The following is an 18,127-nucleotide window of genomic DNA, read 5'->3' on the forward strand; positions in this document are numbered from 1 at the left end:
CACACACACACACCTGTGACACAGCACACACACCTGTGACACACATACGTGACACACACACCTGTGACACACACCCGTGACACAGCACACACACCTGTGACACACACAGTGACACAACACACACACAGTGACACAACACACACACAACACACGTGGCACAGCACGCACACACACACACCTGTGACACACACACACACACACCTGTGACACAACACATACAGCACACACGTGACAGCACACACACACCTGTGACACACACACACACACACACCTGTGACACAACACACACAGCACATACGTGACAGCACACACACACCTGTGACACACACACACCTGTACACAGCACACGCACACACACCCGTGACACAGCACACACACACCCCTGTGACATACACACACACACACCCGTGACACAGCAGGCCCGGTGAAGGTGTTTTTGTTTATTTGCTGTAGAGAGCCAAGCGCCTCTCGTCGTGGTATAAAAACCCGAGTCGCATTATCATCACTGCCCTACTCAACTTTGACTGTATATCAAAACCCCCTCCCACTACAATACACAGTGCATATACAGTATACACTACAGTACACCTACAGTATACAATACATCCACAGTATACACTAAAATACACCTACAGTATACACTAAAATACACTTCCAGTATACACTACGTCTACAGTATACACTACAATAACCCACAGTATACACTACAATAACCCACAGTATACACTACAGTACACCTACAGTATACAATACATCCACAGTATACACTACAATAACCTACATTATACACTAAAATACACCTCCAGTATACACTACGGAATATACTCGTGCTCATACATTAAAACATTGCATCTAGAGTAAAATCTACAGACTACACATTACCACGAGTACTAATACAGTATACAGGGGTAATACAATACTATAGTACTGCACCACGTGCCAGTAGTACTGCATAACCAGTACCGTTTGAGCACGAAGAGACTGTCAGGACCAGTCCGGTGGCACGAGAATGCTGCAATGCAGTCGGCTGGAGAACACGGAACGGCATCCTGTGACCTCCCGTGACCCCCCGTGACCCCCCGTGACCCCTGTGACCCCTGGTGCAACACACGAGGGGACACAGCAGGACACACCGTGCAGCACAAAGACAAAGATCCCCCGTATAAACTTAACAGACCGGTGGGGCAAGTGCTGTTAGCGAGCACCTATGAAAGCCGGTACACGAGGGGGTGGGTGGCCAGCACCACGCCCGGCTGCCTTTGTCTCCCCAGTGGCGATGTTTATTACGCAACGCACCAGGTACTCATTTGAAGCGGAGTCGACCGAGGGGAGGCCCAGAGACCGGTTCAATTATTCGTCATCGGTGTTGGCCGTGAGCGAGAATCGAACTCGGGTCGCCGGGTTTATAGCGCAGAACGCACCGTGCACCACGCAGCACACAACTCACGAAACTCGCTCTACAATCCCGAGTCGCGAGCTCGCAGTGAGTGGAGTGGTGCCACCTACTCCATACCTGTCAACCCCTTACCAATGCCCTACCTTATTACATACCAATTTAGACCCTTATTGGTCACCCCGTGCCTCTTATAAATCTCAAAGTTAATCCTACAAATTTCCATCACAAGGGAGAAGTCACAGACAAAAACAAGTTTTTTTTTTGCCCGTATTGAAACGGCTATATGCCGTATGGACCTAAAAACTCAATTTCCCCGTACAAGAATGCGGGGTAAACCGTGTGGCATTGACAGGGAACGCGACTCTGTGAACGCAACGACTCTCACGGAGACCCTCCGTGAACCACACGACCCCCGGATTCCACACCCCGAGTCTCCCCATGAGGCCCCACGCTGTGCGGCACAGCGCAGTCTGAAGATATTACTACTATGTGGCCTCTCTCTGGCTCTGCTATGAGGAAGAGCGTGAAAGGTCAACTATTATAGTTTCCCTTCTCTAGGGCAGTGTTATTGACAAATATGTTGCGTTTGGTGTTATTTGTGCATCGCAGCCAACTCAAAATCGCAATTGTGTGTTTGTGTGACTGATGAATCCCGGTGACGTCTTCTCTAAACACTTGGCCCCTTGGCGTATCTGCGTTTCTTCACAACCCGCACTGGCCGGACCCTTTCACTGTGAACCCCCTCGATCCCTGCACAGGGCCCCGGGCCACCCTCCCTGCTCCCCCTTCCTAAGGGGCCCCACGAAGGGGGTCGGTCCCAGGTCCGCGTTGGGTGACACGGCTCCCGCAAGATCCACTGCTGCGTTTAAACGATATTTAAATACAGAAAATACTTTCTAGTTATTATTGGATGCAAGGTGGCCAGAAAGTGGAAAAACAGAAACGAATTATTTAAACTCATCTGTGCAGAGCTTTGTGCGTAACTCAACCCCCACGTATGCGTGGTGGATTTTCTCTGGTTTCCTGCCACACGAAGCCAAAGGCTCATGACTGAAATACAGTAGTCCGAATGTCGAGGCTGTTTTGGGAAAAGTTCGCTGTTATTTGACCAGACGCGCTCTGTCAACTAAGGAGGCTGCGTGCTTAATCAACCCTTAACCTACCATACACTGGTAAATAATATTCTTAGGTTTTTTCGGTAAAGTCACGTAGGTAAAACATTAAAATTAATAAAAGTAAAATAAAATAAAAATCCCGACGTTTCGGAGGCAACACAAGCTTCCGTCGTGATTTTTATTTTATTTTACTTTTATTAATTTTAATGTTTTACCTACGTGACTTTACCGAAAAAACCTAAGAATATGAATCCTTGCAGTCACGAAAGCTTCAAATCTAGAACTGGTAAATAACTCTACGCCTAACCATCCAGGCACGAATATTATCGAACTAGCATTTTGCCCGTCCAGTAAATCTGAAACTTGCAAGCGAAAAGCAGACCGCGACGTGATATTCATTGCATCAATGCGTGGGCAATTTGCAAGGGCGCGGTGACACAGACCTATTTCATTTTAAGGTTATAACCCCATGTTCATCATGACGTCCTTTTACTTCTATGTCTCAACAGCGTTACGGAGATCGCGTGACATGAGGGTTCTGCCTTTGTAGCGAGGGTTGTAAGTTGACGCCGAGGAGGGCGGAGTAGGCGCCTCGGCCCCCCATGTGAATTGATGTCACCCGCTAATTATTATGAATGGGGGGGGGTCCATTTGGAGGACGTCACCTTATGATTATTAATGAGGGGGGCTGGTCGATGTGGAGTGACATCACGAGCGTTAAGGACAGACATTCCTGGGTGATTATAGCAGGTATGTTATCTATACCCCCCAGCCAACCAACCGCGGGTTCTTATTCCTACCGCCGAGTCTAAGCCAATCAACCAATTTTACAAGTACTTGTCCGACCCCCAAACTAGTGCTGGTCCTACGCCACATCAAAAATAACCAGCCAACTACACCCTATTAGCCCTAACCCCAACTGGCCAACCAGACACTAGTACGAGCTCAACCCCGAACCCGCTCCCGACCCCATGCTCTCTTCACTGCTTCTCGGGTTTGGAGGGAACAGGACCCTCCCCACCTTTTACAAATGAGCCCTCATCCATCACCACTACCTATGGAGCAATCCTCCACGTGAGCTTCCTCTACCTCTCAGCAGCAGCCTTCCAACACACACACACAACCCCTCTGCTCACGTGCATCACCACAAAGCGCACTAAAAACGTTTGTATAAAAACGAATATAAGATATGTTGGTTTAAACTAAAGACAACGACATAGCAGCTACGGACACAGCGGCAAACACGGCTGCGGCAAGATCTGCAACGTTGCAGCAGCAAAAGCAGCAACAGGAGCAGCAATAGGAGCAGCAGCAGCAGCAACAGGAGCAGCAACAGCAATAGCAACAGAAGCAGCAACAACAGCAACAACAGCAGCATGTGGACGCGCTGTCGGTGTTTGGATTCGGCCCAAATCCGCGCACCCCATCTCTAAACATTTAGGAATCGCGAAAAATATCCCTCGGGAGTGACGTCCTCCCCCCCTTGTCCAGTGCAGTTACATAACGGCACTCCCCCCGACATAAGTGCTGTCACATGACGTCTTGTATGCGGGCAATGACGCCGCGCTCGTACAATGGGACCGCTTCACGACTGAAACTTTAGAGACAGAGAAAAAACATTACATTTTGGGACCTCCTTTGCCAGTACCAAAATATGAGAATAGGTTTTCCCCTTTTTTCTGGCAACAAAACAGGTGTTAAGCTCTTAAAACACCAAACTGAAACCTTTTACAAGGAATCATGTCTGCATTAACCACAGAGTATAAAAACATACCCTATGCTCTATCAGAGGTATGTTTTTTGTTTGCATTCTGACTGATTGGTCCACACCAGAGACAGCTTTCTTTTGAGCCTTGTCTCAAACGGTGACAGCTTTCTTTTGGCGTCCTCTGGTCGAACACCTTTTGAGACGAGGCTCGAAAGAAAGCTGTCTCTGGTGTGGACCAATCAGTTTCAAAGACAATGCACATATTATCAGAGTATGTTTTTTTGTTTGCATTGTGACCACAAGTATTGTGGTTAATGCAGGCATGATTCCTTGTAAAAGGTTTCAGTTTGGTGTTTTAAGAGCTTAACACCTGTTTTGTTGCCAGAAAAAAGGGGAAAACCTATTCTCAACCCATTAAATAATTAATATTTAAAATCATGATTACATTTTAGCGAATAAACAATGAAAGGAAATACAAATGCGATGAATATAAATATGGAAATATGGGAATAAAATCCTAAATTGGGCTTAAAAATCGGAAACTTGCCACAATACGGCAGAGATACAGCAGCGACAGCAGCGGATCCAAGCCCACGTCGCGCCCAGGCCAACAATGGGTCGGGCAAAGACAAACGAGTGGCCGGGACGACGATGAATGCGGTAACCAACTCAACGTGGGAGAATCGTGACGCGTCTACAGTCCGGCCCAGAGGAACCTCAGCCTAAAGTGCATTGCAGGGAGGGCGATGGTGAGGAATGTGTTGTGAGTGATCCAGGGAGAGCAAGGGGAAATAGGTATGAAGCGGAAAATACATCGCCAGCCCAACACTGAACTCCACACCGGCACGAGAGTCACTGTGAGTGCGGCCCTCTCGCCCATCATCTCCACCTCACCTGAAGCTCACCTCTCTCATCCCCAACTCACCTAACACCACTAGCCACCCCCTCACACTCACCCAGAACGTCTCTTGATCGAGTCGCTCACCCCACTCACCCCGGGTCGTCACTCGGGCGCTCCAGACAAGAGCTCCCGTGTGTGTTGAGGGATGGATGTTACAGTTTCAGGGTTAGGACGCGACGTTACCCCGACGTTACCCAGACATTACTGTGCAGCACAAAGTGAGCTGGATCAACACAGCGCGAGGAGTGCTAGACCAGAGCCATGGTGACTGCGATCTCACTCAACTCCTCCTGTTCAACTACCGTGCAAAGAGCGAGGTCTATAAAAAAAAGCCCGGACAGTTTTTCAATGCGAATATTTCAGCAACGTTTTGATCATTTTTTTGAACCAGTAGTATTATATTAAAAAAAAACTATTTGTATTCCACAAGGAACGACTGCTACCGCTGTAGCCTAGAGGAATGTGTGGCCAAATGAACCCGGGCCGTGAGGGTCACGAGGCCGCTCCTCCCTCTGTTCCGTTCTGTTCTCTCTGCCACTCGAGCTCAGCAGCAGCAGCAACACAGCCGTGCAGTCACTATCGCACTCATTAATTGTCAAACATAAGCACGTACTGCACAGCTTAACTGGAGCGCTGCTCACTACACTCACCTCGACATACTCTCACCCCATGCACCCTTAACCCTCTCGCCTCAAGTTCCCTCACTCCACCTCTCACCCCGCCACGTGGTGACCTCCGGATGAAAGGCGTTAATAGCAATGTAGATTATTATTATTCGTACCCCACCATCACGAATACAACCACAAACTCTAGGTCGCCTCCTCAACCAAAACCACACCATGGGACCGGGTGGGGGGGGACTATCCCACAGGCGTGGGGGCGCAACTCCAGCAGCCACGTGGGCCCTGTGCTTCACTTGTAGAAACCCCCCCGGGGCCCACTGGGGCCTCCGCCCCCATGTTCCAGAGGCCCCACTGTTCCTCATGAGTTCAGAGTCCAGAGTCCAGCGTTGGAGATAGAGACGTGGGGTGATTCCCCTAGTCCACGACCGGCACACAAGAGGTCGCGGGGTGGCACGCCCCCCAAAGCACGGTGATGAAGGGTCCGCAGAGGACCGGGGGGTAAGGGCCCCGCTCGCACTCGGCGCCGGGCAAGGTCCAGTTGTAGGGCGTGCAGGGCCCGCACACGCGCATCGGGGCCCCCAGCACGAACACCCCCGTGGCGTCGTAGCCGTGGCCGCAGTAGCGCTCCCGGTCCAACGCCGCGCGGTGCTCCTGCGGGCGGAGAAGAGCGGTCCCACCAGGGTCCCCGGCCGCCTCCACCAGCATCGGCGGCTTGCTGGGTTGGGGCGGCGCCAGGCTGGGCGAGGGCCCCCCGCGAGGGGAGGCGCAGCCCGGGTCCGCGAACTCGGCATGGATGAGGACGCGCGCTGCGCAGTCCGAATGCGCGAACGTCGCGACCAGGGCCGCGTTCAGGGTCCAGCAGCCAGCGGCGTCTGCGGGAAACCGCAGCCTCCTCGTTAGGAACTCGCACGGCGGGGGGGGGATGGGCGAGGGGTCCAGAGCGCCACCACACTGCAGGTCACTGTCGCTCACCTCACACGCTCAACCACCCACCCTCTTATACAATTGCCCACTCACCACACTACAGGTCCCAACAATTCTATGATCATTCGCATTGTTACGCTTTGGAATTCCCTACCATCGTAGTCTCTTTTTCCCCCAGCTCCGATAACAATAACCTCGCTCCATTACAACTCTGAATAACTCTGATAACAGTGCTGTTTTGGTCAAGAACAGGACATTCAAGTGATAGTTTTAACCCGGTTGCCAATGAATGCACAAATCCCCATCAGAATAACATTTTGTTCTGCACTTAATTCGGCTAAATTCCAGCTGTCATGATATATTGCCGGGTCGACTGTCATGCGACGAACATTACTCTCATATGCAGGGTGGATGGGCAAGTTCCGCCCTCGGACTATTTGGCGGTCACTTGAAGGGATCCGCTGGCCGTTTCTCTAACAAAAAGTCTTGCATTGCTCTGTGACAGATTCAGTTGTCACCACGCAACTCAAACTATGGACCATATATATAGCAAACCCCTGCAGTCTGCGCTCCTTCAACGGACGAGGAACAGCAAAACTACACGAAGCCCTCGTGTCGTGGCTCGCAGGAGACCTCCATAATGCGCGTCTCAGCTACTGGACATTTTTGCTGCTGCTGTTGCCATCACTCACGAGAGTAGAATGTAGATCCTAATGCATTGTCTCGGGACGACGTGACGATGATGATTGCTCAATCGTGGACCGTTTGTCAGTCGGCTGCTGGACGAGCACGTGCGTCCTCACGCTGTGTGTCGTTTGCTTTTGGCGTTTCGTTTGTTGTCATCCCCCCCGCACCTCCGATTAGCGCGGTTGGCAACGTACGGTGCGAAAGAAGTTCAACATACAGTACATACTTGCAGGTCGTGGGGGTTACTTGAAGATAGCTCACCACGCTGTTCAGTGCGGGAGTGGGAAGATGGGGTAAAGTGAGACAATGGATGTTGGTGCTCTTCCCAACGCCTGTGCACCAGGGTAGTGTCAGTGCCCACTGTTTTACCCAGGGAAGACTGAGGCTCAAGACTCCCTGTCATGAGGGTGCTACTCCTACATTGTGGATGTTTTGCCATTAATTACATCAGTGATGAGAGTTCGTGTGGGAGTGAACAGGAGAAACTTGAAGAAAACCAGCAGTGCTGTGCACGAGGTGGTAGCTCAAAACTCGGCACAGATGGATTCAAGAATCACTTCCTGTACTGACATCTCCCGAGTAGCTGGCAGTCCAAGCTTAGAGCACCTAGTTTTTTCTAGGCAGTCTCCCACCAAGGCAGTAAGCAGGCGCAATCTGGCTTAACGTCTGACACATAAGAAAGAGTAGGGGGCCATGCACCAGGTGCTTAGTATGCAGGGCCGAAGAAGTCGAGAGGGTGTATGTATGATGAGCTTCTTTCGCACCCTATGCAGCCAACCGAGCTAATCGTAGGTGCGGATTTTCTGGGATCTAGGGGGTCCGGCCAGAACCAGGGGGGCCCAGGAACAGGAACCTTAGGATCTCGTCGTCCCCCTACGTCACGTGTTGTGGGTTCCCATCTCCATCACCACGTGGAGCACAGCGGGGAGACGAATCCTCCTCCCCTCTCCACGCCATCCTACTTTCTGCACTACATTATATTGATCCCCCTGATAGAGCGCTGTGCCTTTCACGGGTGATGATGTTTCGTGGGGTTGGAACCCGGGGAGTACCCTAATTATAAACGCGAGGCAAAAGGGCCCTGGTATTCATGTGCTCGCTATTAATACACGTGTTGCTGTTGCTGCTTCTGCTGCTATCACGGAGGGACAGAGCCCCGGGGTAGGTGTGCAATCATCAAATCACCACTACCCCCGCGAACGTAATCATTATAATCAATCATTATCTAATCCACTGCTGGATGAAGCCTTCTTTACGTCGCAGCCGCTACCATCCCGCAGTGCTGCAATGCCATAATCTATCTCACTCCTGAGCTGATCTCTGACTGCCCATAGAATTACCATCGGCCATGGTCTCTTTCAGTTTCATTTATTAGGGAAAGCCTTGTGAGCCATGCGGCTCTTGACTCGGGTAAAACCTCAACCTGATATGTCTTGCCCAAGCCCCACGGACTAACAGCCAATATCATGCCCCATATCATGCTCCAAACGTGCATCTCTCCGTGATTCTTCGCACACATGTTATCTTTGCGTCTTGGCCAGTGCCTGCGTTCCCGAACTGATCTCACACCAGCAGCAAACATCCACCGATTGAAAACAACCCCCACAAATAACCAGAGGTGTGGACTCGAGTCATGTGACTTGGACTCGAGTCAGACTCGAGTCATGAATTTGTTGACTTGCGACTCGACTTGGACTTGCATAACAATGACTTTGTCCCACCTATGAGATGTGGACTCGAGTCATGTGACTTGGACTCGAGTCAGACTCGAGTCATGAATTTGATGACTTGCGACTCGACTTGGACTTGCATAACAATGACTTTGTCCCACCTATGCAAATAACGCTGCGCCCCACGAACCCCAAGGCGCCATGGCTTCATGCCCCCACCACCCCCAGAGCTCCGACCTGAACCATCCAAAGTTCGACTGCCAAAGTCGACCTTTGGGAGCGAGAGAGAGTGAGAGAGTGGAGGGGGATGTGAGTCACGTCTGCGTTCGGTGTTCGTATTCACCGTTACCTGGCCGCAGCGGGAAGGCGCTCAGTCTCTCCGACTCCATCGCGTGCGGGAAGTAGTGGTCCCGGAGACACGCGAGGAAGCACGGGTTACGCAGAGGCCACGGGAGCCCCTCGTCGGGCGCGGAGCAGCGCGTCCTCGTCTCGGTGGGCCTGGCCGCGGCCCGGGGCCCCCGACCCAGCAGCAGCAGCAGCCCGAGGATCAACGCGGCATTGACGCAGACAGAAATCCACGGCGGGTTCATGGTGGGGTCCTCCTCCTGGCACCACCACCACCGCTGCCTCGCTCCGTTCCCCGAGCGCCGAGGCGCTCAGCTCCCGTGGGCTCGACGCTGCGGCCAACGCGGCCCGACCAACGTGGGCGGCTGCTGGGGGGACGTGGGAGGGATGGGGGACGACTGCGGACGGAGCCTGCGGCCCCCAGCCGCTGTGCCGCGCCACGAAATCCGATACGAGCGCACGTCAACAGCGCGGCGCTGGCCTCCATTCACCGAGCGAGGGGGCACACATCAAAGTTCACGGTGGATGAAGTGGCAACACCTTCAGGGGAGGCACCGTGGGAGGAGGAGGAGGACGACTGTGGGTGGAGGGGGACCGGGTGGTTTTTTGGGCGGGAGCTGGCACGGGGAGTTGGAAGGGTTGGAGAGGGAGCTGCGGGTTGGGTTAATTCTCAGAAGAGAGTGGCTCGTGGCTGCCCCCCACACCCATCCCCCGCTGGGTGAGGATGGCCATTAGGAACCCACGTGGCACAAAGTCGTGAGCGGGTCACCCGTGCCACCTCGCAGGTAAACAAGGCCGAGCGCGGAGCCAGTTGTAATTCCGTGCGCGTCGTCTTTGGTTGAGTCCCAACAATAATAGCCAGCCACTCACCCAGCCATACTTCCCCAATCTCTCACCCCCCTACACACACACACATGCACGTACAGTACCCCACACACACACACCCCACGCTCTACCTCACCACGCACAATCCCCGCATGCCCATTCACGTTCCCTGCTGGAGGCGCCGTGCTCCATGCTCCGTGGCGCCTTGCTCCGCTCCGTGTTTTGGGTGCCTCTTCCTCCCCTCCCCGCACAGGAGAGAAGTAGCGGATCGCGCGGTCGGTCGCTGGGAGGCGGAACGGATTCTCTGCCGCGGATTCCGGAGCGGATTCTCTGCCGCGGATCCCGGAGCGCAGCCGCTGCACTTGCTGACTTGACCGGCAACTCTAGATTTTAAGCTTTCGTGACTGCAAGGATTCATACTATTATGTTGTTTCGCTAAAGTCACGTAGGTAAAAAATAAATAATAAAAATTATTGAAATAATAATAGAAATAAAATAATAAATCACGACGTTTGATACGGTAAATTTAGCTGTGACGGTCCCACCTGATGACGGAGACTTGTGTTGCCTCCGAAACGTCGTGCTTTATTATTTTATTTATATTATTTATTTTTACCTACGTGACTTTACCGAAAAAACCTGAGAGTATTGGACCGGCAACACCCCAGGGCTTAATGTCAGCCGGAGCTGTCCGGGACTGAGCTCCGGAAAATACTCTCGGTCTCCCACTATCCCTAATTAACACCGAATACGGTGGCCGTGGGATAGGTTTGAATGAGACACGTTGAGCTTACGGAATACGCGGCAGCTGTAGCAGTGCTGATTGCGTATTTACATGGAGCGCACGCGTGCAGGGGTATGCGTGGGGAGCGGTGGCGGAGTGGTTAGCACACTGCCCTACGAACCCGGCCACCCTAGTCCAGTTCATGGTATCAGGATGTCTACTGCACCTTCTAAGCCCTAAATGAGTACGGTACCTGCTACGTCTATCATCAGCATCAGGGCTGGTGTGGTTCTGGTGACACCGCCAACTTGTGCACCGTGCCGCCCTTCCTCGGTGCATCTCACGAATAGCAATTGTCCCAACAACCTGTGTAAGTACTAATAGGGTTTTTCCCCTTTTTTCTGACAACAAAACTGACACCTTTTGCAAGGAATCATGCTTACATTAACCACAATACTTGCAGTCAAATGCAAACAAAAACAATACTCTGATAATTTATGCAAGTATTGTGGTTAATGTAAGCATGATTCCTTGAAAAAGGTGTCAGTTTTGTTGCCAGAAAAAAAGGGGAAAAACCCTATTAGTATATTTTGGAACTGGCAAAGGAGGTCCCATGATGAACCTGTGTAAGCTATACAGGGAGTCTTTGTATGTGCCCGTGTCTCGTGTCTATGTACACGTGTGTATTTACACGAGTGTATATGTGTATGTACACGTGTCTGTGTCTCTATGTGTGTCTCAGCGAGCGCAGTGGTGGATCATTCTGAACAATCCCACACAGAGACGCGTCTTCCGGTCCAATTCTGTTCTCCTTATATTTAAACAATCTTGGACTAAACTTAAATCACTCAGAATTAAATCTCTTTGTTTATGACAATGTCATGTTAGTATCAGGTAAATCTTCAAACGAAGTCAAATGGAATCTCCAACACAATTTTGACTCAATTCAATATCAATCTTCGTGATTAATATTGTTTCTAAATCCCCAAAAAAGGAAGATAATCCTTTTATATATTTTTTAAAAATCCATTTTAATTCCCTTCAGCTATTACGGATATCAGAAACATAATAATTGAACACGCGGATTGTATCAAGTACTTAGATTTACTGATTGACTCAAAGCTTACATTCCAACCGTCATATAAATCACATCTCAAAGAAAATCAAATACAAAATGTTTTTTTTTTATAAAGATACAAACATTGTTTCCCCATTCGTTTGCACCTGCAAACTGTTCAAGCTATCATTCTACCAATTTTTGACTACTGTGACACTGCTTACAGATCAGCTACTCATGAATCACTAAACAGACTAAACCCGCTTTATCATTCTGCTCTTCGATTTACACTGGATGTGCCATATAGACTCACCATTGTGACCTCTAATTACAATTCAATCTCACATGACTAGATACAAGAAGACATCTACATTGGGCCCTGTTAATCCATAAAATCCTGATTGGCAAATCTGTGCCATACCTAGCGAATTCATTAATCTCATTGTTAAACCCGCTAAACCTAAGACGTCCATATAATTGCTTTTTAAATGTCCCAAGAACAAGAATTGGAATAGGTGACAAAGCCTTTGCCGTTGCAACACCAACGTTTCGGAACAACCTTGTTTTCTCCCTTAACATCATAAATGTTCATTTAATAAATTCTGAAGCAGATTAGTGCTGGATACTACAAACATTTGACAAAATATGTCATTTTGAACTTTCCCCATGTATCTATAATTACATTTTCATGTGCAATTTTATTGAGGGACTGTGTGTTGTCTTGGGGTGGTCTGGGATTGTTTTTGTTTTTCCGCCTTGCCCAAGATTGGATTGGGTGTTGAAAAATCAGCAGGAATTGATGTACTTATGCAATTTGTACTTATAAACGTTATTCAATTTATACTTATAATTTATATTTAGTGACTTGCTTGGCTTTCCTCTACTTTGCACTCCTATACGTTGATGTATAATTTGTTATTCTTGGTTCTTTCGGTAAAGTCACGTAGAAGGGAAATAATAAAAATATAAAACAATACAATTCTCACGACGTTTCGACTGCAACACAAGCAATCATTTTATTATTTCCCTTCTACGTGACTTTACCGAAAGAACCAAGAATATGAATCCCTGCAGTCACGAAAGCTTTAAATCAAAAGTATAATTTGTTGTTGAAACTGTCTGACCTGCCCCCACTGGACATGTGAAAAAAAGCTTCATAGCTCATCAGATTATTCCAGTCTAAATAAAGATTCTGATTCTGGTGGTTCCAGGCAAAGCACCCTCCCCTCTCCCCCATCCTCCCCCCACCTTCACGTGGGGGGTCCCGCTGGCCTGAGGGACCGCATGCGGAACCGCGTGCCCCCCTGGGGGCCTTCGCACGATACCCCCTCCCTGATCATCGCCAAGAGCAAATCTGCGCACCAGTCTCGGTCCTGTGGGTCCTCGGGCCAGCGCACACAGGGCCGGCCCGCCTGCAAGTGGGCCCTCACGGGCCTATGCCTCTGCAGCTGGAACTCGGGCAGGGATCCCAGCAGCAGCACGAGCACATCTTGGCGGGTCCCAAGGGCCCCTCCGCGACCTTGCGCCAGCCTCAGGGCCTCCATGCACCAGCTGTCGGCTAGGAAGCGGCGTGTAAGCACGCAGAGCGTGCAGCGACTCGCGTCCACGGCGCGGACCAGGTTGTCCATGTGGGCCTCGCCCGGCACGAAGTCGCGGGCCTCCAGGCACACGGACAGGGGGCCGTCGCGACCCCCGCGCGAGTCCAGACGGCGCAGGAGCTCAGAACGGACCCACGGGAAGTCTGCCTCGCTATGGCACACGAAGGCGTCGTAATAAAACTCTGCACCACCGCCACGTTTCTCGTTCGCCTTGGGGGTCGCTCCCCATTCCCACGTCAAGAGCAGCTCACGGAGCCGCGCGAGGCCTTGGTAGAAGCGGCGGCGGCAGCAGCGGTGTCCGAGCATGGCGACGAGGAGGAGCAGCACCGCAGAGGAGGAAGCACAGAGGAGCGAGAGGCGCAGGCGCCGCACCAGCTGCAGGTCCTCCTCCTCGCAGCCCTGGCTGTCGAGCAGCGCCAGCGGTACCGCCTGAAGCTCGGACGGAGACGCGCACCGGAGGGCGTCGGGAAAGGAGGCCACGGCGGCGCTCGCCGAGGAGTTCAGCCACGCGAGGAGCGGCATGAGCGTGCACGTGCAGTGGAATGGGTTACCGCGCAGGTCCAGGAGCTGCAGCAAGGCCAAGGGGCCCAGGGCCATGGGGTCCAGCACCACGAGGCGGTTCCATGCCAAGTCCAGCACCTCCAGGCTGCGCAGAGGCTCCAGCGAGGCGGCACTCACGCTGCTCAGGTGGTTGTTGGACAAGTTGAGAGTAAGCAGTGAGCTCAGGCCAAGGAAGAGCCCATCCGGCAGAGCCGTGAGCAGGTTTCTGTCCAAGAAGAGCTTCTGCAGTGCTCCCAGTGTGTGGAACATGTCCATGCAGTGGCCACTGGCCCACACGGCCTCCATCGTGTTCCCGCTAATGTCCAGGTAGACGAGGCTATTGTTTGGGCTCCACGAGGTGGCCTCGGGTGGGCATTCCCTTAGGAAGTTATCCGCAAAGAGCAGGAACTGCACACGTGGCAACGCCATAGCCCTCCACACCTCGCCCAGGTTGTGCAACCGGTTGCGTCTCACATCCAGGAACACGAGGCTCTTTTCCATGGTCTGCAGGCCATACAGGTTGCTCAGGCGATTGTCACCCAGCATGAGGTAGCTAAGCGAAGGCAGCTTTAGCTGCGGTAGCTGCAGGATCGAGTTGTCCCTAAGGTCCAGAATGGTGAGCTTTGGGAAGCCCGCGAATGCGGTGTCCTGGATGATGCCGATGTGATTGTGGCTGAGGTCAACGTTGCCTAGCGGGGAGTTCACTAGGTCCTTGAAGCTCCTCTCATAGATCTCGCCGAGCAGGTTGTAAGACAGGTTGAGAAGCACCAGGCTTTCGAGGCCCTGGAAGGCGCCCGGCGCGATTTCGTTCACCTTGTTTCTGCTCAAATCCAGGGAGTGCACGGCAGGGAACGCGCTGAAGACGCGTGGATGCAGCGAGAAGACGCGGTTCCTCGAGAAGTCCAGGACTTCCACGCCGGACTTCTCCAGTCCCAAGAACCACTCCCGCACCGGGTCCTTGAAGTTCATGAATGCAAAGGACCTGCCGATGTTGGGGAGGAAACACAAGTTTAGCTTCTTTATGGGAACCCCGCGAATACTCTCAAGGAAATGCTGCAGGCTGCTGGGGTCAAAGGTGGTGCTTGAAATGTCCAGGAGGTCGAAGGAGAGGTTGCGCAAGGGGTTGCCACACTCTGTCCAGTTAAAGGCCGTGTCCTGGAACATCCTAGTGTCACTCAGGTCCAGCAACTCGAGGTGGAGTCCAGAGATCGCCGCGAGGTCTCCCTCGCACAGACTTTTCAGATCCGTGTTTCTGCGGAGCTTGAGGACCCTCAAGGCCACCATGGAGAGGAAGACCCGACTGAGCCGTGCGCGCCGCAGGCTGTTGCCGGTGAGGTCGAGTTCCCGCAGGGAGGTGAGGTCCCGAAAGAAGTCACCCTCCAGCACCTCATTCTTCAGGCCGTTGTAGTCCATCTGGAGCTTCTCGAGCCGATGCAGACCCCACAGCGCGCGGGGCTGCAGGACGAGGAGGCCATTGCCTCCGAGGTCCAGCCAGCGAAGCTGGGGCAACTCGGCAAAAGCCAGGTCCTCCACCACCACCGGACCCAGGCCCTGGTGCTGTCGGCCCAGCAGCAGCACCTGGAGGTAGCCCAGCGGCGGAAGCGAGGTGCGGGAGAGGTGCAAGATGTTGTTGAAGGAGATGTCCAGGTTCGTGGTGTTCGCGGGGAGGAAGTCCCGAGGAGGCGGCTCCGTGAGATTCATGTTTATACAGGAGACGTAGCCGGAGTGCGGCTTAAGCCAACACGCAGAGGTACGCCCCATTACGACCGCCACCACCAGCACCAGCAGCTGATGATGATGATGGTGATTCTGGGCTCGAGGTCTGGCGGCGCGGACGCTCCTCATGATTCCGCTATCAGAGCCCTGTGCATCACCCACGAGACGCACCCTGCATGGTTGTGTACCGCCGCTGTCTCGGACTGTCTCTTGAGCTTGCGAGGCGCCCCGAGTTATCGGGGAGCGAGCGTGAGCCCAGTTAATGCCTCACTCACTCCCTCCACCCTCACCTCCTCTCTCCTACTGCTTTCACCTCACCCTCAACTCCTTCCCCTTTCTCTCTCACCCGTTACCACTCCCTCTGCACACACCCCCCACCTCCATTCTTCATCACCGCCCCGTTTCCCCATGTTATCTCTCCTCCCCCGCCTTCCTCTCTCGTAATCAAACTCACACACGTGGAGGAATAATAGCCGGTGCGAGCCGGGAAGAGGAGGCGCGGTTCTCAGGAACTCCGGGGGGTGGGGGGTGCCACGAGAACGTGCGCAGGGGGGCGGGCATCGTCCTCTGCTCGGTGTCCCTCATGCCGAGTCATCATCATAATCATCCAACCCCTGGCAGCCGCTCGCCACATCCTGATCTTTCACCTATGACTCAAAGAGTTCAATCGACTCACGTGGCCGGGTTCGCAGCGCAGAGCGCGAAGCGTCCGCAGTCACTCGAGATACTCACTCGAAATACTCATTCGAGATGCACTCACTCGACACTCACTCACGCGAGAGACTCACTCACGCGAGATACACTCACTCGAGACTCACTCGAGATACTCACTCGAGATACACTCACTCGAGACTCACGCCAGAGACTCACTCACGCGAGACTCACGCCAGAGACTCACTCACGCGAGATTCTCACTCGAGATACTCACTCGAGATACACTCACTCGAGATACTCACTCGAGATACACTCACTCGACACTCACTCGAGATACACTCACTCGAGACTCACTCACGCGAGATACTCACTCAAGATACACTCACTCGAGATACACTCACTCGAGATACACTCACTCGAGACTCACTCACGCGAGATACTCACTCAAGATACACTCACTCGAGATACTCACTCAAGAAACACTCACTCAAGATACACTCACTCGAGACTCACTCACGCGAGATACTCACTCACTCGAGATACTCACTCGAGATACACTCACTCGAGATACACTCACTCGAGACTCACTCACGCGAGATACTCACTCACTCGAGATACACTCACTCGAGATACTCACTCGAGCTACACTCAGTTACGCAAGCTACAACTAACTCGAGCTACAGTTACGCAAGATACTCTCACAACTCGCTTTGAGGCTTCCTGTCCCGAGCTCACTTCCCCGACTCACTGGCGAGGGTGATGTCCGCGATTTGTGTTTGTTCCCTAAACGGGAGTACCCCCTTCCACGCTTGTTCCATTTCTCGAGTTCCGTGGCCTCCGACGTCCGCTGCTCCCCTCTTGTCGCACCCGTTCCAACTTACGGCGCGTCGCCGTCGTCGCCTTTCGCGATCAAATTCAGTGCCGTTTTTGTCGAGCCACTTTGCACCCTGCAATCGGCTCGTCTCCTCCCGGTTCATTGATCCCAGTCCGCCTTCAGCAACTGCCCTTGGGGATGAATTCGATTCTCTGCTCCGGTTGAGTTCCTCCAAGATGAAGTCGAGGGAACTGGTTCTGCCTGCCTTTTGCACCGAATTCATCTCGAGACCAGATGTGCAGCCTTCTTCACACACGCCCATTGCCGCTGTCGGACTGTACCGACCGCGGTGTTGTTTGGCATGTCCGACGTTTCACTCCCATGTGCTGGCAGCTTTTTCAGTAAACGTGGTTCAACTCGAAACCACATCAGAACGCGTGCAATCTGCGCGGAGCTCTCATCCTGCCCTGCAGCTCAATGCTACGGGTACGCGATCAACTATTGATATCGTCACTGCTCTTGTGAATGGTAGCACCAATGTGTTTATAAACTCGATGACAATGTCTCTGCTGGCGACGACTTCATGTGAGTTCGTGTAGTTGTGCTTTCTCTACAGCAATTGCGCTATGAACGCGTCCCCCATGTTACATATTGCACTCCACATCTCTGATCCCGTGTCGGGAACATACCCTGTAACGTAGCTGTGAAGATCCCTGGTAACGTGGAGGTATCTTCACTGTTGTAAACTAAAATCACTTCATCATAAATTGTGTCGACAAAATAGCAAGCTATGATCAATCCACTGCTGCATATGAAAGTCTCCCCAAGCA

The 18,127-nt window shown here is 52.3% G+C and overlaps 2 protein-coding genes across 2 annotated transcripts; both read right to left on the reverse strand.

Moving 5' to 3' along the window:
- Positions 1-420: 420 nt before the first annotated feature.
- On the reverse strand, positions 421-10,425 carry LOC144941688 (uncharacterized). Its single transcript, XM_078868066.1, has 2 exons — positions 9,374-10,425; positions 421-6,615 (listed from the first exon to the last, which is right to left on the reverse strand). The coding sequence occupies exons 1-2, from the start codon at positions 9,612-9,614 to the stop codon at positions 6,158-6,160; spliced, it is 699 nt and encodes a 232-aa protein (XP_078724192.1). The 5' UTR covers positions 9,615-10,425; the 3' UTR covers positions 421-6,157.
- A 1,584-nt stretch (positions 10,426-12,009) lies between these two features.
- LOC144941870 (toll-like receptor 5) lies at positions 12,010-16,183 on the reverse strand. The gene has a single exon (XM_078868365.1). The coding sequence runs from the start codon at positions 15,956-15,958 to the stop codon at positions 13,226-13,228; it is 2,733 nt and encodes a 910-aa protein (XP_078724491.1). The 5' UTR covers positions 15,959-16,183; the 3' UTR covers positions 12,010-13,225.
- Between the last annotated feature and the right edge of the window lie 1,944 nt (positions 16,184-18,127).

This window comes from Lampetra fluviatilis, chromosome 25 (assembly GCF_964198595.1).
Source record: "Lampetra fluviatilis chromosome 25, kcLamFluv1.1, whole genome shotgun sequence".
Lineage (NCBI taxonomy): Eukaryota > Metazoa > Chordata > Hyperoartia > Petromyzontiformes > Petromyzontidae > Lampetra > Lampetra fluviatilis.